The sequence below is a fragment of the Equus przewalskii genome, chromosome 15, assembly GCF_037783145.1.
Source record: "Equus przewalskii isolate Varuska chromosome 15, EquPr2, whole genome shotgun sequence".
Lineage (NCBI taxonomy): Eukaryota > Metazoa > Chordata > Mammalia > Perissodactyla > Equidae > Equus > Equus przewalskii.
This window is the reverse complement of record NC_091845.1, coordinates 66,232,073-66,253,449: the sequence shown is the minus strand read 5'-3', so window position 1 is coordinate 66,253,449 and position 21,377 is coordinate 66,232,073. Positions and strand designations below refer to the sequence as shown.

At 50.5% G+C, this 21,377-nt stretch overlaps 1 protein-coding gene across 21 annotated transcripts in view; it reads right to left on the bottom strand.

Annotated features, from left to right (window-relative positions):
* Positions 1–10,417: 10,417 nt before the first annotated feature.
* Positions 10,418–21,377, bottom strand: part of TBC1D5 (TBC1 domain family member 5) — a 565,096-nt gene continuing 554,136 nt past the window's right edge. For all 21 annotated transcript variants that reach the window (XM_070575957.1, XM_070575968.1, XM_070575969.1 and 18 more), the window contains 3 exons: positions 19,256–19,335; positions 18,277–18,432; positions 10,418–14,432 (listed from right to left, as the gene is read on the bottom strand). In XM_070575957.1, the coding sequence (XP_070432058.1) occupies positions 14,130–14,432; positions 18,277–18,432; positions 19,256–19,335 (539 nt within the window). In that variant the 3' untranslated portion in view covers positions 10,418–14,129. The remainder of the gene's footprint in view (positions 14,433–18,276; positions 18,433–19,255; positions 19,336–21,377) is intronic.

The following is a 21,377-nucleotide window of genomic DNA, read 5'->3' as shown; positions in this document are numbered from 1 at the left end:
ATGTAATTAGCAACTTTATTTGTAACAGCCACAAGCTACAAACAGCCCCATGTCCTTCAGTGGATGAATGGATAAAAAACCTGTGCTACATCCTCCCCGTGGACTACTCCCCAGCAACAGAAGGGAGCAAATTATTGACACGTACAACTTCGATGTTGCAAGAGCATTAGGCTGAGTGAGAAAAGCCAGACCCTAAAAGGTTATATCTGATTCAGTTTGTGTAACACTCTCAAATGAGAACATGGCAGCGATGGAGAACAGCTCACTAAGAGGCTGTGACGGTAGTGGGGGAGTATGAGGAAGGCCTTGTGGCGATGGAGTCGTGACTGTGGCGGTGGCTTTGTGCATCTGTGCGTGGATAACATTTCATAGAGCTAAACACCAAAGAAAACCGAGCATGTAGAAAGGGGTGAAATCTGAGTGAGGGCTGCAGTTTAGTTGATAGGAAGGTACCAGCGTCAACGTCCTGGTCTTTACACCTGTGCTCTGGTGAAGGCCGAAGCTGTCACTGGAGGAAGCTGGGTCAGGGTACATGGGGACTCTCTGTACCCTATTCTTGCAACTTCTATGTGAGTCTAAAGTTATTTCAAAATAAAAAGTAAAATTCCCTTTTTAAAAGTAAACTTCCTTTTTAAAAGCCTATGTAAGAAAGCCAGTAGAAACCATTTCTGGAATATCTTGTGTTTTTAATTATCTCTACCATCTTTCCCTTCCAATTGTAAGCTTTCCATTTATATATAATGTTGCAATCTAATTTAATACGCCTTCATGGCCCATAAAATCATTTTTTCCTGAGTTCTCCTTTCTGGTGTTTTAATATTATTATAATTCTAAAAATAATTATTATTCATCATGACTTTTTCTGAACTCTTTCATTTACCCAAACCAATGACCCAGATTTACAAAATCTGTGAGACCAGAGGAGGCTGGGGTAGGGCAGAGGCCTGCAGGAATGGTGATATCAGACTGTCACCTCCTTAAGGATATACCTAGAATTTTATTTTTGCCTCTGCTTCCCCAGTGCCTAGAACAGTGTTTGAAATGCTCAATAAATATTTGTTGAATGAATGCATGAATGGGACCAGGGGTACGTGTTCATAGGACCAAAGGATACGCATGTGTGTTTTTCTCTTGGCTACTACCAACTGTCTTTGAATATTTGGAGATGGAATGCTGTTTTATGGAGAGAAAAAGGGAAAAGGAGGGAGGAAGGGGAGGAGGAGGAGAAGGGATATTTGTATGTATTTGCATATGTTTGCGTATATTTGCATACAATGCTGACCATTTCCTCAGGTTCTTCCCAGACAACTGCTGCTCCCACTGATGGGCAGGGCAGCAACCACTCTCTGCTGCCCATCACCAGGGATTTATTTTCGTCTTCCCTTGAACTTTATCTAAATGGAATCCTCCAGTAGGTCCTCCTTCTTGTTTGGCTTTGGGGCTCATCCTTATGTCCATGAGATTCATCCATGTTGGGGACCAAGAGTTCATTCCTTTTTGTTGTCGAGTCGCTTTCCATTGTATGGCTGTTCCACAGTTTGCCTATGATGGACGATTGCTTTCAGTCTGGCGCCATTATGAACAAAGCTGATGTGAACGTTGAGGTGTCGGTCTTCTTTTTGTGAGACGTGCTTCATTTTCCTTGGGTGTGATTGCCAGTAGGTGGACATTTAACTTTGTTAGAAGCTGCCAAACGCTTTTCCAAAGTCACTGTACCATCTCACACTCCCGCTAGAAATTATGAGCTGTCCCGTTTCTCTGCACCTTTGCTCTCCCCATCAGAAATAGCCAGCTGGTACTGGAGGAGATTGTCGTTTCCTTCACTGGTCAGTTGAGTCCCTCCTTCTTTCCCCTTCTCCCTTTGGCAGCCCTTTGCTGAGTGCCCCAGATTCCAGACTCTGGAGGGACAGTAAACAGCGCCTGCTCCCCAAGTGCCAGGAGTGCACACTCTAGACAGCCCTACAGACGATTCCGTCCAATGCCCACCTCTCATTTCATCGGTGAGGAGACAAGACTGGGGCCCAGAGAGGGGAGGTGATTTGCCCAAGTTACCCAGCAAGAAGCAGGACCAGTGCAGAAACTCAGATCCTTCTTATCTCCAACTCACGCTCCTTTCTGACACTGGCAATGTCGCTCTAGTTGTCCTTCTTTCCTTCTCTCGTCCTGGCCCCTCTGCCTTTGCTTCTGCTGTTCTCCTATAGCAACGCCAATCCCCTAGGTTCCCATCAGGGACAGCCTGGCCATTCTGAGGTGATTCTTTAAATTAAATTAAGTTCAGCTTTGAGCCTTAGATATTCTAGAAGCCTTGGTGCCCAACACACTCAACCCCAGAGTGGTGGAGAGGTCCCTGGAGGGGCCTTGGAGTCCTCAGACCACACGGGCTCTCCCTGAGGCCCCCCGCCCCTGCACTGCCCCAGAGCTGGGCCCTGCGAGGACACCCAGCACAAGTCCCTTCCACTCGCAGGACTCCGAGCAGCAGTGGCACCGCCTCTTCCTCGCCTGCTCGGGGCCTCACCTCTGCATGCACTGCTCCCCCTGTCTGGAACGCCTCCCCCCAGAATTGTTCAGTCATCTCCAAGTTCCAACTCCAAACTTCACTTCCTTGGGGCGCTCACCCGCCACTCCTGGTCTAGGGCAGGTCGCGGCCCTCCTCCACTCCTGAGTCACCTTTCCCAGACTCACAAATTGTCCCACTTGGACTTGTCAGCAGGATACATGGTGGCAGCGAGTTTCCTGAGGGCAGTCCCTTGGCTGGGCTGGGTAGGTGGCCCTTGGGACACACTACAGTCCACACACGTGGGTTTTTTGGTAAAGGGTTTGTTTGCCCGTCACATCCATTTTGGAGAGCAGTGAATTCTACACCCACAAAATCAATGTGGTTATGTGGCTCTTCCTCATGGTGGCGGGGATGAGGGGGTGGGGGACAGGCCAGCCTTTATGGGGCACTCATCCTGCGGCATGCCCTTTACTTTAATTCACCTGCTCCTGACACACGTCCCAAGAGGCAGGTGATGTATCCTGTTTCCAGGTAAGAAAATGAAGATTCAGAGAGGTTGTGCAAGTTGCTCAAGGGCACGCAGCTTGTGTGGTGCAGAGGCCCTTCTTGAACCCAGCTCTATTGGCTGCCCAATTCCGTATTCCTGCCATCATACACCTTTTCCATGGAGAGGCTCCTCGCTCTGGGTTCATAATATGAGAGTTGCTCATATGCCGTGCACGGACCAAAATTAGTTGGAAATTTTGAAATTGGATCTATATAGGAAAATCTGGGTTTCTCATTGAAGTCTGATTGTCTCTTCAAAGAAAAAAGCCAGTGTCCCCAGTGTCACTTCGGGTCATATGTCATGAACTGAATCACACAGTTATGGGACTCTTTCCCAGGTGCTTCTGAGCAAAGAGCACCAGGGTCAGAAGGGGTTTTGCAGACCTGTCAGAACTCAGAGAATGTCAGCAATGAGGTGCGGGAGCCCAGACCTGCCGGCCGGGGAGTCGGGGAGGGCGGAGAAAGGAGTGATCTGTGGGGACGCCAGGGTGTTTCACGGTAGGTACAAGGAGGCAGGCTCCTTCTCCAATGTTCTGGAATCACCATTGCCATCTAGCTGGAATTCTGTCCAAAGTCAGCTGTATTCTGGGAAAAGCACGTGCCCAGCCCCTCTCAGGAGGAGGCCAGGAGCCAGCACGTCCTTTCTCCAAACCTGGTCTGTGATTTGCTTCAGAAACCGCCCTCCTGGGCCCACAGAGGTGCCTCTGTCCCTGGACATCTGGCCAGGCCTCACTCTTCGGACAGATTAGGAGGCTATCCTAATCTAGTGTGGGTTAAAAGCTACTTTTCCTGCATTGCATCCTCCTCTGAGTGGCAGCTATGGCTTTAAGCATCTCTCCTGGCTGAAAAAGTTCAAGACATGTAGCCACGGAACTCCATACACTCTCGAGTTGGACAATATTATGGTCACTTCTTTAAGAAATCTTCTGAATTTTCAAACTGTAGGCATTGACCCAATAGTTGGTCATGAGATTAATTTAGTGGGTCACGCCCAGTACTAAATAAGAAAGAAGGTCTGGAGAATCAGAAGGTATCACACACGTATGAGCAAGTTTGTTTCCTGAACCTTCTATTTAAGTTGTGTGTGTGTGTGTGTGTGTGTGTATAGGGCGTGGCAGAGGCGGCTATCTGCCAGATCTGTGCTCCCCTCCTATAGAATAGGTATGTCCCTAGGGAGGGGCTGCCCTGCCAGGAACAACCATTCACAAGCCCCCCCACCCCCCACCTCCTCCAGGTAGGCCCCTGGGTGACTTGCTCTCGCCAATGGAATGGGTCCAGGTGATTGGGTCCCTGAATCGCTGCCTGGAGGAGAGCCACCCACAGACCTGGAAACCTCGCATTGCAGCTGTGTGAGTGAGAAATGGACTTTTCTTGTGTGAAGCCACTGACGTCTTGGGACCTGCAAATTATAGCACCTAGCGTTATCCTGTGTAGTACATTGTAAAACATATTTCTTTATGTGGGTTATGGTTTTTAAACTCGAAAGTGTTTGAACAAAGCACCTGATATAATCTAACCCCCTAATTTTTCAGATGGAGAAGCCAAGTGTCAGAGACGGTGAGGTCTCCTCAAAGTCTCCTGAACCAGCTGGGATGGGGTCCTGTCTAAGCGGGAGGGTGAATGCCATGCGGCCTGGTGGGCTTGTGCACCGCGCAACGCAACAGAGCTGCCCACGGGCTGCAGACTCCCCGTCCAGTGCTCCTCCCACCCCCACACATGCCTGGGGGATGGATCTGACATTTGAGCTCTGCTACAGGAAGGGTGACCTCCGGCTGGCCCTGCTGAACCAGCTCTCCCTGGGCTCCTGCTCAGCCTCTGTGGTTAACCCCGCTGCCGCACACCAACAGACTTTCTCTGAAAGTCTGAATTTCTCTGAATATCTGAGGGGCAGGATTCTGAGAAACCCAGCAGCGGCCCTGCCACTGCCGTCAGAGCGTGGGGTGAATCATACACACACGCCTGGGGATGGTGCCTTCATAGTTTGCCACGTCGTGAGTTTGGGCCCTGCAGTGATGCTGAAACCAGTGGATGGAAACAAAGGCTGCCGCGAGCATGCTGGTCTTGGTCCCACAGACCGGCAGGGCCTGTGACCCCTGGGTGCTCAAGGCTACCTCCAATCCTGCCTTTTGGCTGCGGGGCGGGGAGGGGCAGGGCCACAGGCAGCTGCTTGCACACGCTGGCCAGGTGAGCCCAAGGCTTGTGTTTCCTCATCACCGACCCCCGTGGGGTTATTGTGTGAGTTAATGCAGGTGGCAGCTGGGCACAGTGCCTTGCATTTAACAGACTTGATTCCACTTGCAGCAGCCCTGCGAGGTGGCCGAGCTTGGCATCCCCCCCATTTCACAGATGAGGAAGCGGAGGCTCGCAGAGCCTACTTGTCATGCTCAAAGTCCCCTCTCAATTGGCTGAGGGTCGGCTGGGGCTCTGGCATCTTGAGGGTTGAATCCAACAAGCACTGCTGTCTACTGGGCACTACAGTCTCTGAATGAATGGACTGGGGTTGGTTAGCACTGACACTGGCCTCTCTCTCTCCCCAGGCTGACAGAGCGGGCTCAGGCTCTTTCCCTAGCAGGGATGTTTGTGGGAATGAAAGCAAAGAATGACAAAGAGGCTTGGGAAAAATCTGGGACAGGCTGGGTCTCAAAATCTGGGGAGTGAAGGGGGTTTCCCAACCTCCCCTACCCTTGCATTTGGGGGCTCCCAGGGTCATCTACTCATCTCCTCCCCCTCCACACACTGCTCCTGGGTCATCACTCATACTCCAGTGGTCTGAGCTCAGTCACTGCAAGGAGGCTGGGAGACACGGTTGAGTGGTGTCCCTGCCTGCGGGGGGCAGAAAAGGACTTCCTGAAGAGTCTCTGCCACATCACCTCATCTGAAATGATCGCTTCCGTCCATCCGCAAAGGCAATGCATTGAACAAGAAGGCGCTGCCTCTCTCTGCCACTGGACTGCAAGCTCCCTGAAGACGAGGGTCTTATCTATCTTGTTCGCTGCGTCTCCAGCCCCTAGAACACAGTATGTGCTCAGTAAATATGGGTGAATGACTAGGTGAAGCTCAGGCCCTCTTTTCAAGAAGAGAAACGCAAATTCTGGACTGGGAGAGCTGGGAAAGATGTATGGGCCCGAGATGAGGGAGTTTGGAGAGATGCGTCTTGCTAGTCAGGACATCAGGGAAAGTTGTCCTTTGCTGCATCACCACCCACACCAAAACTTAGTTCCTTAAAACAGCAGTCATTTTGTCTGCTCATGATTCTGTGGTTTGTGAAAGGTTCAGCAGGTACACCTTGTCTCTGCTCCACACAGTCTCACCTGGGGCCGGAGGATCCACTTCTAAGATGGCACACTCTAAGTTGGTATTGGCTATTGGTTTCACATAGGCCCCTCTACAGAGCTGCTGGGGCTTCCTTGCAGCATGGTGGCTGGGTTCCAGGAGTAAGTGCACCAAGAGACAGGAAGTAGAAGCTGCCTGTCTTCTTAAGGTCTGGGCCCAGAAACTGGCATTGCATCATGTCCTCCATATTCTACTGGTTAAGAACTCACAGAGCCAAGATTCAAGGGGCCCTTGATGGGAGGAGTGTCACAGAGTTTTGAAGGCATGCTTTAAAACCATCACAGAAGTCTTCCTGGAGGAGAGGAGTGAGCAGTTACAAACCAAGGGTTTGGATGGCACATGTAAGCGCTCCAGCATCCCTGGAGCGGCCTTCGCCTACCACCGCATGGCTGCAGCCTCCTTCTGCCTGCCTTAAAGAAAACTCCAGTCGATGGGCATGGCTGATTGGATTCTCCAAAAGTGGCCCTGGCAATACTTCCAGTCTCACATGTGCTTCTTGAACATTGCCCACTCCATCAAAAACTGGAATCTTTTCCCCCTCCTCTCCAAGCAGGGTGGGCTCGCGACTACCTCAATGAATAGAATGTGGCAGAAGTGATGTTGCATGACTTCTGAGACTAGGTCATAAAAGGTGAAATGGCTTCTACCTGGCTCACTCTCAATCTCTCTCTCCAGATGCTTGCTCTTGGGATCCAGGCACCATGCTGCATGGAAGCCCAGGCCACATGAAAAGGCCACTGGTAGGTGTTCCAGCTGACAGCCTAAGCTAAGGTCTCAGCATCTCAGCAGACATCTAAGTGACCCAACCTTCAGAAGATTCCAGCCCCCAGCCTTTGAGTCTTCCATCTGAGGCCCCAGACATCAGAGGTGCCAGTGACAAACCATCCCCACCATGTTCTGTCTGCATTCCTGACCCACACCACCCATAAGCATAATAAATGGTGGCTTTGTCCCACCGAGCTTTGGGTAATTTGTTATGCAGCCATAGTAACTGGTACAGTGGGCAAAGTGAAATATAACGATGGGACCTGCAGAAAGCAGTTCCATGGGCAGGAGGAGTCGGGGGGAACCTCACCAGAGCAGTCTGGCCATTGAAGCTGGTGTCCACCATGTATAAATTGGAAAGCAAGGAGAGGTGTTTGGACAGAGGAAACAGGATGTGTGAAGCTTCGAACAAGGAAAGGGACCAGCAGGAGGAAGGCCAGTGGGGCTGGAGCACAGCCCTGTGAGGGGAGGTGGGCGGTGCAAGAAGCACCCTTCATCCTGAGGGCTCAGAGGATTCTTGGTGAGATCTCTTTCCAGGTGAGGAGGTGAGATGGATAGTCAGAGGAACAAGGCCACTGACCAGGCCCAGCAAATGGGGATGAGGCCTCCCCTGTAGTGGGCAGTGGAGAAGAGCACCTGACAGAGCTATGGGACAGACCAGGATGGGAGGCTGTGTAGGGACCAGTGGTGCCTGGCTTGGACAGCTGGATGGACGCAGGACGAGGGCCAGAAGCTGAGGGAGCAGGAGCTGGGGGTACCTGTGGTGAGGGCCAAAGATGTCGTTGGAAGGGCAGTGGATGATGCTCTCCTCTTTATGGCATGGCCTTTGCTGGTTGTCCTTCCCCTGGGGAGAACCTCTAGGAGGTGAAGTCTACTGCAGCCCCTTCACCCCTTGAGTTATGCCTTGCAACATATCCCATCACTCCTCTGAATTTGAGACAGGAGGGTCCCGCTGCCAGGCTGCTTCCTTGACTGCAGCCGGGATGATGTCAGGCCCTCAGGAGCCTTCCTGGGGTTCCTTGAGCTGGATACACTTTGTGGCTACAACTGGATGATGGGACAGCATCGTGTCCTTAATGAGGGGCCAGTGCCGCATTACAGCACGTCTGTGGGAAAACGCAACCTGCATGGCTGCTGTTAAGTCCACTCCTCAACCCAGACTCTAGCATTTACGGAGCAGGAAGTGGAGTGGCCTCTTGCTCACCGCAGAGGGGAGGATGGCTGACTCACCCGGGGCCCAGCTCACCAGTCTCACCTCTGAGCCTCTGGAGCCTCCCAGGCTGGAGGGAGGACTTCCTCTGGGCTCCCTTAGTATTTAAACCTTTTTCTGTGTTCCTAGTATAGAAACATGTCTCTTCCTGCCTTTCCCGGCAATCTGAGGGGCATTTGCGTGTCCCCAGCACCCATGTGGCCTCACCCTTCGAGGGTGTTGAGTCTGCTGAAGGAGCGACTGCAGCGACGTTGAATGAATTCTCTGGGCCAGCATGTCGCCCCTGTGTCTCCAGGGCCCTGCCCCTTTTTGCGAGCACCATCCCTTCTCATGAACAGATGTGCCTCTTAGAGTGGCACTTTCTGGTGACACATACACATCCTCAAAAGGCTAAGAATGCTGGCTGTGACAGGGGTAAGTTACAAAATAAACACGAAGCTGTCAGTAGCTCCTCTAACAGGGCACTCGGGCATGGGCGACGCTCACTTGGAGGAACTGGGAACCTGGTGGGCCTGGGAGTGAGAACTCGCTCAGAGGGCCCCCGGCCTGGGTGGACTCGTGAAACTGTTCCTCTGCCCACCACAGCGGTGATGGAAGGTGCCTCTGCGCAGCCCTCCGGACCCACCTGGACAAGCTGCAGCCACTTCCTGCTGGCCCACCACCCCAGCTAGAGGGGAGTGAGGGGTCCGCTTCTGCCCAAAGGGGCTGGGAAGGAAGGGGTGTCAGTGTGAGTTCCCTGAGAAGCTGGCCCTGAGAAGATGTCAGAGCAGCTCATTTATGTGGGAGGAGGAAACAGCAGGAGCAGGGTGGGGAAGGCAGGCAGCAGCCTCACTCACCCCTGTAGGGGAGCTGCCCACCCACCTCTCCTGGCCGGCCTTCAGGCGAGAGCTGCTCCCAGGGGATGTGACTCCCCACGTTTTCCCGCAGGCAGCAGAGCAGCTTACGGGGTTGGGAAGAGCCCTCAGGCAGAGATCCAAGCAGGGCAGGAGGATGGCCCAGTGGCTATGAAGTGGTCTTCCAGAGGGATCGGTGAGGCACCGACTGTGCCTGCTGCACAGCGTCTCTGCTCCTGGCAGCCTGTGGGGGATGCCAGTGTGTGTGGTTGTCACTGGTCAGGGGAAGCACGGGTCACTGTCACCAGCATCAGCTGTCCAAGAAATGTGCCGTGTCCTCCAACATTTTGATGGCAAAACTTGTGATTAATGAAGTCAGTTGGGGGGATGGTGTGGTGACCCACAGGAGGGAAAGACCCTTGTCAACTGGGCCTGGGACAGAGGCCTGGGCTAGGGATGGGCACAAGCACAAATTCTAACGTGCCACAGGCTTCGTGGCTCTACCTAAGCTATAAAGAACCCCCTACCTGTCCCAGTTCCCAGCTTAAGACTTGGAGTGCACCCCCAACCCTGTGGCCTCTTCAGCAAACCCCACACTGGGTGTTAAGAGAGGCCACCAGGCAAACTTGGTGCTGAGGGGAGATAGTGGGGAGCAGGTGGCAAGCCTTTGGGGCCACCCCCAAATGGCCTCTGGGACCAGCAGGCTGAGTAGGGCTGCCTCAGGTGGGCCCCTGGGGTTGATGCGGCCCCCGGAGCAGATGGCCAGGCCTCTGGGAAGCTGCTGGGGTGCGAGCTGTCCATGGAAGGGGTGGGACTACGTGACCTCCAGTGGCTCCTTCAGAAGGAAGCATCACCTTGGAAACTGTCCTGCCTTTCCGCAGGCGTCAGGCTCTGCTCTAAGTGCTTTACGTGTGTTGTCCTGTTGGAGCCTCTCCACACCCCGCGGAGTAGGTGGCTACTACTAGCCCCGGTTTGCAGATAAGGAAACTGAGGCCCCAGACGTTAAGCAACTTGCCCAAACAGGAGAGGAAGGGAATGGTCGAGCAAGGTGAGAGCCCTGGGTCAGGCCTAAGTCCCAACTGCTCCGTGCAGCAGCGTGAGTGAAGCCGGGCTGCGGGCACCGCCCACCAGGCACGCCCTGCCTGGCCCTGCGCTGGATGTGGCTGTGCTGGGTCAGGCCTAGTCAGCACCTTGGGCCCCAAAGTCTGGCGTGGAACAAGTTAAGCGACATTCTCAGTTTGACATTAGTCTTTTATTATAACCATATTGAATGGGATCACTTTGCCAAAAGGATAAGTCATTTCTTAAGTCAATATGAGTTACAGCATAAAGATAATGAGAAAAAAGCAACAGGAGATACATGGCACAACGGAGTATCTGGTAAATCAAATGAACTGTGCCACTGTGAGAAGATGATTATGACAACTTTTACATCAAAGTGGTCTCAAGCCTGCTCACAGGAACTTTATATTTCTTTCAACACTATAAAAAGAGAGCTTTTGAAAGTAACACTGAGGAAGCAGTTTGGGCCCATGAGCAGGAAGCCTGGCTGGCCAGCTGCTGTCTGCAACTCATCCTACCCCCCCACCCCCCGCGCCCTTGCACTGGACACCCGGGGGGCAGGGGCCAGGTGTGCATCTGCAGGGCAGGAGGGCTGGGATGGCCGTGGGCTCCACAGGACAGCCACTCAGAGCGCGGGGATGTAAGTCCTCCATACACACTCTTGTTCTGTAATGACCCCTGGGGGCAGCTGCTTAAAGAAACCATAAAAGAAAAATGATAAATTGGCGTCAGCTCTGGCAGGTAATCCTTAGGAGACAACATAACTGTCACACAGTTCTGTATTTGTTTGTTGTCTCCGACACAGCAGAGCAACGTTCTCACTAACGGCGGGCCATCAGCCCCCAGTGACTGACGCGAGACTGCGCTCGTCAGGCGCTAAGGCCAGTGCAGGGGCGTGGCTTCCCCATGGTCCTGTCCACTCTGCAGCGATAGCATTTCTTCCCAGATTGCAGTGAGCATCAGCAGGAGGTCATCTTTGGAAGAGTAAGCCAGCACAGGGAAATGCTGAAAGTGTCATATGACCCCCTGGCATACAGACTAAGTAAGGCAAAGTCACAGTGACTTTCATTCTCTCATCTGTAACTCCCATATGTAATGTACAGAGATAAATTTTAACTTAAATTTCCAAACTGATCAGAGAGGAATGCATGAAACACAGGGACATGTATAAAAAAGCAGATGACAATGAGAATTAATCTAAGCTTTATGTATATAAAATATATTTAACTGCAATAATCAAAACATGAGAGGGTTCCACTGATTACCACATTTGCTAACGAAAATGAAAAGGTTTCATATATTCAGGATTTAAAAAATATGCAATTAAACACAAGTACCTGATAAAATAATAAAAAAGGAAGGAACACATATTCTTTGATAGCACTGTAACTAAGAAAAATGCAAACAATGCTCCACTATGAAGAATAAAAACAAGTCACTTAAAAAAGATAAGACAGTAACACAATTCTTGAACCTCATGAACCTTTGGGAATTTGAGGGTGGCACTGCCCGCACCCCACTCCCCTCGTGTGTTTCTTTCCTCCGAGGAGGGAAGGGCTTGTCGGGGGCCACCCTCTGAGTGACCTCCCTGCTCCGCACGTGGCCCCAACACGGAAGCACAGCATGGAGGCCGCACCCGCACATGCGTGCAGGGCTGGGAGTTTTCTGTGACCGTTAAACACTCAGCCAACTGAGGGAACGAGCCTGGCGCCTGGCTGGTGTGGTGCGTGTCTGGGCTGTGTGGCCAGTGACACTTGGCTTTCATAGACTCTAGCTCTCAGGGCCAAGGAAATGCTGAAAGTGAGCAGATGACTGTGGCCCAGCAGCCAGGGGACCGTCAGCTCATGGCCCTTTCCAGTCTCTGTCCTGGAGCCCCAGCAAGGACAGGTCCACACTTCTTACCTTAGAACGGAAACACCAGCACCTTCCCAGGCCAGGTCCTTTGAGAGAAAGTAATGGGTACCCCTGTGCAGCTGCAAGGCCACTCACTTTATGGGAACCTTGGGAGCCTAGGAAGTGTCATCAAGGGGACGTATACTTGGCAGCAACTTACTCAGCAACTCCCCTGCCCATAGGGTGCTGAGCTCAGAGTCAGAGCCAGAGAACTAATCAGTGTCTCTCTGAATAATTGTGGAAAGCCAACCAACCCCGTCATCTGAGCAAAACCAGAGTGACTGTTACTCAGCTTACATGCTGATGTGTCAGGAGGAGATTTCCCTGCTAGAGTTCAAGAACAAACTGCAGAGCTCATTAGAACCCTCCCTGCAGTAGCTGAGTCTCGAGTCATCCTGGAGAGCAAGTGGGAAATCACGTCGTGACCACATTTGTCTATAGAAAAATACATGGTTAGCACTGGGAGGGACGTAAACAGTGTCTGTTCCTTCATACTTAGCTTTCCACTTGTTGCCACAAAAGCTTCCACCGCCCAAAGGCCTCGCCACCCTCCGAGGAGAAGCCCAAAGAACCCGGCAGCCCAGGGCGAGGGAGCCTGCTCCCTGATGAGGTGAAGTGGGTACCGTGTCTCTCCTGTTAGAATTCCTGCTCAGGCAAAGGAGAGGAAAAGTGTCCTTTTCAGGGCTCTTCTCCTAAGGAGAGAAACAGCTCAGGCAACGCTTCATGTTCATGACGGTTCCCTAAGTTACAACTGACAAGGGGACACCCCTATTGTGTACTGAAACGCAGGACGACACTGGCACGTCAGACCTGGGCCTGCCCTGGCATGGCGCCTAGGACGCACGATGGGGCCCAGGCCTGTTGCTCCTACACTTGGCTCCCAGCAAGGGAAGGGCTGTGCAGAAATCCTGCATCCTCCTGGCACCCGGAATGTTCTCTAGGAAGCCCTGCTCCCCAGGAGGGACTCCAGGTCTAATTCCCGGTTGCTGTTACCTTAAGGCCAATGGGAGATCCTGACTCTGGATGGGAATGAGCTTGGGCTTTTCCCTTTACTTCTAAGTTGACAGGTGAATACAGCCCCAAAACTACAGAAACTTTCCCAAAATCGACTGTCTGAAAGGTGTTTATCCCACAAAGTCAGGGTCATAATTTCCAGTTCAAGGAAGTAACATTCTTACAACTTTTGAAATCAGTGCAGCAAAGATTGGCTTAAAGTGACCTGTTTTCTGGCTGTGAAAGCTTCTAGAAGGTGCAGTGCGATTGTTTAAGGAGGGACAGCGGTGACCACAGTCCACCTGGCCTGAGGTTTGGAAATGGACTCTTTAACAAATGAAACGATCTAAACCACATCACACCAAAATACCATCCTAAGTTTAGACCCTGTTTCTGAAGATCACTGTAACTTTCTGAGGCCAGTAATGGGTTCTTTCCAGCCCTGGAATCCACTAGTTCTAGTCCATTCTGTTGCACTTGGCTCTGCTGTATGGCTTCCCAAGAGAGGAAGGGAACAGGCTGAGAGAGGGATTTCCACAGAGAAGCTTTCCTGATATCTCTTTTCCTCTGCCCGATCTTCTGAGGGAGGGAAGATTTGAAACCAACTCTTCTTCCTTCCTCTAGATATAAGTCATGGAGTTGCTGCACCTATTTAGGTGGGGAGGAGAGGACAGAGGGAAAGTGATTCTACTTGTGGTTTGGTCCTTCTTGACGGTGAGTGTGACACTGGGTACTCAACCTGGCTCTACCGCAGGCACGGTGGCCGGGGCTGGGTTGGGCCCCGAAAGCCGCGTCTGCAGGTGAACATCAGTCTGTGAGCTCTGGGGCCCGATTTGCTTCCCTCTAAAGGGTTCCAGTGGGCTGCACCAATGTCACATGCATGCTGGGGAAGAAGTGTTGGTTTCAGAGGGGTCTCCACTGGGGGAGCCTCAGCCTGGCCTTGGGGCTGCTGAGGCAGATGGCGGGGTCCCCGTGAGGCAGGCCTGGGGCACGGTGGTTAGATGTCCAGGGGGCTCACGATAGTGAAGCCAGAGTCCTTGCTGTGGCTGCTGCTGTCGTCGTCGGGGCTGGAGCTCGGATTGCTGGAGGAAGCGGAGGCTGGGCCCATCAGTGGGTCAGAGAACACCAGGGGGGAGCGGGCCAGGGCCTCGCTTTTCCCAGATGTGCTTCTGAGGGTGCGAAGAGGCTGGGCCTGGCCTGAGAAGGATGCCCTGGCGCTGCCTCCCTCGTCTTCTTTGGAAACCAGGATGAAGTCATCTGAGCTCCCTCTGTCTGCGCACCCTGGCACTTCTGAAGAGGCCTGTGAGGTAAAATCAGAAGGACAGGAGGATGAGAGAGGAAGCCAGCGAGAGGCCCTGTGGGCTGGGGAGCGCGCCATGGAAATCTAGGCCACCTCAACCCTGAGCTCTTCCTTGGAAAGACGCGGTGTTTGGTCCTGCTTCCCTGAAGCCCAAGTGCTTCCCGGTGGTGCAGGGCCAGCCCCCCTGAAGCTGAACACTGGCTTCCCAGGGAACAAAGCAAACCTCCCGCTTGGGCAGTTGTTGAGAGAGGCCTGCTCAGGAGCTGGCCAGCAGGCTGCAGACATAATCCCTATCAGCTTCGTGTGGCACCCTGCTGTGCAAAGCACTCCTCCTCTTTGCTAGAACTCTCCTCTGTGAACTGGGGCTGAGGACAGTGTGTGGTCGCCACGCAAGGAGATGATGTGCGTGATGTGAATTCCATAGGACCGCTCCCTAATGGAAGCCCCGTACCCACAGTGATTTTGCTACTTGCCTACAAGACAGCTTTAGCAGGGCCTAGTGTATTTCATCTCATCTGTAACTCACAGCTAGCTCATCCTGGGTATGCACTTGCGGGTCCCCCGGGACAGAGGCAGTAACTGGTAGGTTCTACAAACACGAAAACCAGGAATGATCATTGCAAAGTACATGGCAAAAAGTACAGGGACAGAATTGCTTTTCTCTGCAACTATTTTCCTTTCGTTCTAAGCAATTAGGAGTAGGGTTTTGTTTTTAACTAAAGAAACTGACATCTATGAACCAGTAACGGTTTTGGGTCAAGACCAGGGAAGCTCCTGCCTCTCCTGCGATGGAAGTGAAGCCATAATCCGACCAAAGATGTCCCAACACCAGCCTGGCAGGAAGAGCACCGTCCCCAGCGCTGATGTAAGCCAGGGTTGTGCCCTACCGGCTCCCTCCCCACTCTTCCTGCCTCCTCTCCCCATGGCTTGGGTGGGACAGGTGCAGGGTCTGACGCTGAGATACACCAAGCCTCTTGGCTAAAAGTGCCCCCTGGGTCCTCTGACCTCCAGACTGGTATGGCCAAGGTCACCTGTGGGCTGTGGGCAGAGCCTGGACAGGTAGTTGGCAACACTTCTAAGGGACATCTGGGCCTGACTGACAGGCCCCTCTCTGAATCGTATGTTCTCCTTGGTGATGGGGGGCGGGTGACTAAATAATGGCTTAGGTGCCTCCACCCTCTGACAATTCGTCTACCTTTAAGATATTTAATTGGAGAACAGAAATAGAATCTGCTTTTAATATCACAGTGCTGAAACAACAGGCCTTGAGCCTCTTCATCTCAAGTTTTAAAGCTGTTTACATTCTATCAACACATTAATTCTTACAAAACCGAAGAGATACACAACACACGGCCCTCTGTTAGAAGGGGAGGTGATCACAAATGGTTAGGGCAGTTTGGGAGAGCAAGACTGCCTTTTTTCCTCCCCTTTGCTGTCTCTCTGTAAGGTGCATCTGGTCAGGGCTGTGTTGCCCCTGGGGAGGTGAGAAGGGACGTCTGAGTGGGGCCTATCTTCCCACACATATACACATGAGATGCACGTAAGGCTGCTTGGGACCTCAGCTTTGACCTCCTAGCCCCAAAGAGTGGACACTTGGTTCACATGACTGTCGTCCTGCATTGTAAACTGAAAACCTTGACCTCTCAGCCCACACGGGGTCTACGGCTGGAACGCTGCTTGGTAGAACTTATCTTAGGTTGAAAATAAAATGGGCATGTACAGTGGGTGCTATTTTTAGAGTGGTGTCCTACTACGGAAATACCATGATCCCCTACTCTCCTTCAGCTCACAGTGAAGACGTTAGCAAGACTCTGAAGAGGAGAGATACCTTATAAAACCTGAGCCTGGAAGTAAAGATAGTTCCTGCCATCACTAATTATCTGGAGCGTTTCTGGAAAAGTAGTGAAGTCAAGTTATAAATTGTGCATAACATCCCTCCCAAGCCCCCAATTCCCAGGTATTTCCCATGGATGGGCTTAGACAAAGCACATTAGAGTGGACAGGGCCTCAGAAACCAGCTTCTTTTATTATTCCCCCATCTTTATATCAAAAAATAAAGCCCACACTGGAAGCCTGGTGGCTTGGCCAATGTCACAAAGCAAATTAAAAGACCCCACTCTTCTGGACTCCCACCTAGAACTCTTCCAGACACAAAGATGCCTTCTTTCTGGGTTTCCATAGCAGTCTTAGCTGTTACCTGGTGCCGTTTATATCATTTACAGAAACTTTGTAAATTCCTAGGTCAATCCTCTCTTTTTGACAAATACAGGCACGTAATGCACAATTAAAAAGGTTTTTCAACCTGTCAGTCCTGCCTAAAACTGGCCAGGACCACCACAATATACACCCCCCACTCTGCCTTGTTTCTTAGTTTGAGTTTAGGACCATGGTGGAAGCAGGTGAGCCCAACTATAGACCAGTGCATTCAACAGAAATCTTCTATGATGATGGAAAGGTTACATGTTAGCTCAGGGTGAATCTTCCTCAGGCAAAAAAAAAAAAAAAAAAAAGGTTGGGGGGTGGTGAGCCTAAGCTCAATAATATTTAAACAAATAATGACTATTGAAAAATTAAACATCTGTGTACGGAAAGAGAATTTGGAGGAACTAATCAAATTAAACTTGCAATGTTATTGTGGTTTTCATGTGGCTAAAAATGCAGACTCAAAATACTCTGTGAAAACTTCCCTTTAAAGCTGGATGAAATTAACCAGACAGGGCTCCCTGTACTCTTCAAACTGAAAATGCTTCCATTCTAAAATGTCGTTTTTCTTTCTTAAAGTCATAAAAATTAAATAATTTACAAGCATCTGGATGGTAGTTTTTGAGAAAGTGGCTTAGATGAGATTTTGCTAATGTTCATTTTTCAAGATGAAACTGTAAGCCATTTAAAAAGAGTATTATTAGGAATTTTTAGTCCAATCAGATAATGTCTAGTGAGGTGGCATGGTGCAGCCGGAGCTTACTGGATTGGGACCTGGGCTCTGAAAACATAACGTCCGCTGAGCCCATGCACCTCTCTGGCCTTCGTTTCCACTCTGGTAAGCGAGCAGGCAGGACCAAGTGCATGAGGAGTTCCTTAGATCCTTTCTAACTGGAAAATTCTGTGATTCTATGTTAGAATAAATTATACACAGCGTCAACAGCTGAGAACAGGGGTCAGCAAACTCTGGCCCCTGGGCCAAAGATGAGAACGGCTTACACATTTTTAAAGGGGTGTAAAAAGAAAGGGACAAACAAAAACAACAAATACAAACACAAATATGTGACAGAGACCATATGTGGCCTGAAAATCCTACAACATTTACTATCTGGCCCTTTACAGAAAAAGTTTGCTGACCTCTCTGCCTTAGAGGATGGACGTTAATGAGAAGTCTTTCCCCTTGAAGGTGAAAAAGGTTCTAACCAAGCAAAATACACTCCAGACAGCATTAGGAAAGCACGGACAGTACTTCCTGTGCTAAAGAGGAATGGAGGCATCAGCGGGAGGCAAATGACCAATAACAGAGGCAGAGATCAGGCTTTCTAAGGCGACACAATGGGACTGGCAGGAGGTTCAGGCCAAAACTACTACATGTAGGTGTGTAGGTTGTGCACTGCACAACTCTAGGAGACACCAGTCTAATTATTATTGTGAATGGCACCCCCTAAGGCATCGAGGTAACCAATCTGCACAGTTATATACACCATCCCCGGCTCAGGCCACTTGTTATTTCACAGTTGAACTTCACACATAGTAATTTCAAGTAACTTTGGTAAGGTTTTTGTTATTCATAGCTTTGAAGAACTACTGTGAATGTGCCCCCATCAAGTTAATGTGACACTGTTCATCAGAGCTCCTGTACCTGCTTGGCGGCCCCAGGCATTTGGTCACCCTGGCCCTGGCCATGGCCCTGGCCGCTGGAGCAGTAGTGGTCGTCTGAGATGGTGATCTGCTCGTTCTCCTCCGCTTCCAGCTGGCTCTGGTTGAAACGCAGAGAACCTTTCAGAATGTCTTTGATCTATTTTCAAAGAAGAAAATAAATACAAAAGATGAATGAGTTGGTTTTTAAATGCTAGCGAAACTCTAATACATTTAAACTAGACTTGTCATTGACCAGTTTTTAATAGTACGGATATGAATATATTACTCTAAGAAAGAAATTTTAAAAAATCCAACTCTATAAAGTCATTGACTTACTAACGACCAAGGAAAGTTTCAGAGTCTTAATGGCCAGGTTCTCACTGGGTCGGGCATGGGTGCCGCACCCCTGGCAGTTATCTTAAAGCTGGAAGCACCATTTGGCTGCACACCCAGCCCCACAGAACAGCCCTTGGCTACCCCAGCGGCTCGGCTGCAGCTGAGCTGTTAATAACACAGGAGGACATTTGAGAGTGGCACTCTCTTTTTGCTGACATTTACATTCCCTCTAGCGCTTCAGAGGTTGAATAAATGTGGCCCTTGAGGGCCGGAGGCCTGCTGCAGGTAGTGATTAAGACTTGTGCTCCAAGGACATTTGTGCATTCATGGCTGGATGACTGGATGTGATGCTGGACCATACCACACCAGCTTTAAGTGAGGAACAAAGAGAATGGGCTTAGTAAGAGGAAGAGGCAGGGGTGGGAAATGGAAAACCAGTTGAGGCTGCAAGCTAGTCAGACACAATCACTAGAAGGAACAAAGGGCAGAAGGAGCTGAAGATTTGGGTGGGGTTCTGTCTGGGAGGAACGAGGCACTGGGGGGACACTGGCTCTGATCCTGCAGTACTCCATGCCCCAGGGTGCCCTCCCAACAGGCACTAAAAGGGTAGCCTGTGGGACACCAAGTCAGATCAATGGACATACCTGTTTTAATCCTGCCAGGGAAACCAGAATTTGATCTTCTTTTTCCAAATTTTCTTGTAAAATTACATCTTGAATGTTCACTAAAAATAGAACAAGGATATTTTTTAAAATTGAAGTATAGTTGACAATATCATGTTAGTTGTGTCCAACACAGCGATTCAATATTTATACACATTATGAAATGATCACCATGATAAGTCTAGTTACTATCTGTCACCATGCAGAGTTATTACAATATTATTGACTATATGCCCTATGCCATATATCACACACCTGTGATGACATATTTTATAACTGGAAGTCTGTACCTCTAGAATGACATTTGATAACTAATGCTCTGAGTATAACTTATCTGCTGCCACACCATAGCTTCAGACAAACTTGAGAATTTTTCTGCCACATTTCTCAGCAACTATTCCCACTGAGGATGCTCTGACAAAATGCGGATGGGGAGGCGCCAGGCAGAGCCAAGGGGAGCACTGAGCCTGGCACGCACAGCCTTGCCACCAACATTGCATGAATGCATTCTTAGAACGACAGATGTGTCTGCACTTTCACAGACAGACCAGGGCACCTTTTGCTGACCTACCACGTGGTGAACAGCCTAGAACATTCATCTAACCTCTAGGAGGAAGCATTTTGGCCTGGGCTTCCTACACTGCCTCCCGGTTCACTCATGTTAACTCACCTCTCTCTCTCAGGACGTGTTCCTCCTAGGTGACAGAAATTAATAAAGACACCGTCTTTAAGGAATTAAATGGTAAAGCATGTTGTCGATTCAACACAGTGGCAAGAATAAAAGGACAAACTCATGGCACTACAGGCTGCCACCAGACACACAATAAGTATTTACTGACTGACTGACTGACTTACTGACAATGAACAAACATGGAAAAATACTCTTGCAACTTGCATTTCAAAACACTGCTATTCTAAATACTTTCAGAAGGTACTTCCAGTAATGGGCAAGGTGAAGACTGACACCATCAACACGAGGCCAGCCTGACTATTTATTAGAACCTGCAGTCTGAATAAGCCTATAAACCAGGCTGACAGGTCCTCTTCCACACTGCAGCAGGAAACAGCAGCTTTTACTTATTCAGAAAATGTGACTGTAGTTTCTGGCTATCAGAAAGGTCTGCTCCAAAACAAGAACGCAAGATGAATGGGAATGGAATAATAGATATAATTAGACGGCTAACGTTTTTGGTTTCCTTAAAAGCCTGTAACAATTTGTTCTCTGTCAACAAAAAAACAACACAAAATCCACTCAACAAGACATTAACAACAATCAACTGAAGAAAACTGACAAGAAACAGTTCTGTAGGTCTTGTAGAGGACTGCAGAGGCTTACTTTGGTTTTTATGACTGCTATGGCTGGAAAGCAGAGCTCTGAGGGCCTGAGGGCTGCCGGAGCAGCAGGGCGCACAGTGGCTGGGCAGTTGGGAAGGGTGGTTGGTTCTGCCTGCTGAGCTGCGAGGTGGGGCGGATCCCCCAGCTCCTGCTGGGTAAGCAGGGGCAGCAGGGGCCAGCCCCCACACCATGAGATGAAGTTTAGCCAATGGATGCAGGAGCGCCAAGACATGTGGAGGAAGCAGGGGGGGTTTCTTCAGTCCAAGGAACTACCGGAGAGGAGGCCCCTGGAGGCCACACTCAGCACATCGGGGGGCCAGGAGAAGAGGCAATGGGCAGAAACCAAACATGATGTTTCCTGCTGCCCTGACTGGGTCTTTGTCTCCTGCTGCCCCTGATGGTCTGCTGTGGAACATATCCTGAAGCAAAAGGGTTTGTCCAAATTGCGCGGTTCCTGCCCCAGTGTAATGGTGAGGCCCATGGTCAGCAGCAGCAAAACCAAAGGCCTTTAGGGTCATAGGTTGCAGACCTACAGGGCAGTCAGAGGCTGCACTGGGGAGAGGCCCAGGAATAGGCAGGAACAGAGCTCTCCTTAGAGGCCAGTAAAGACCCAGAGGGCACTCAGAGGCCCTTCCTCAAACACCACAGAGCCATGTAAGCCAGCCCAGAACTCTGACATCATGCTGGCGGCGGGAAGAGACAGAGTGGAGAAACTCTATCTGGGGGCATTTGCTCAGTTGAGACAGTTGACCTGTAAGAGACCGAGTTG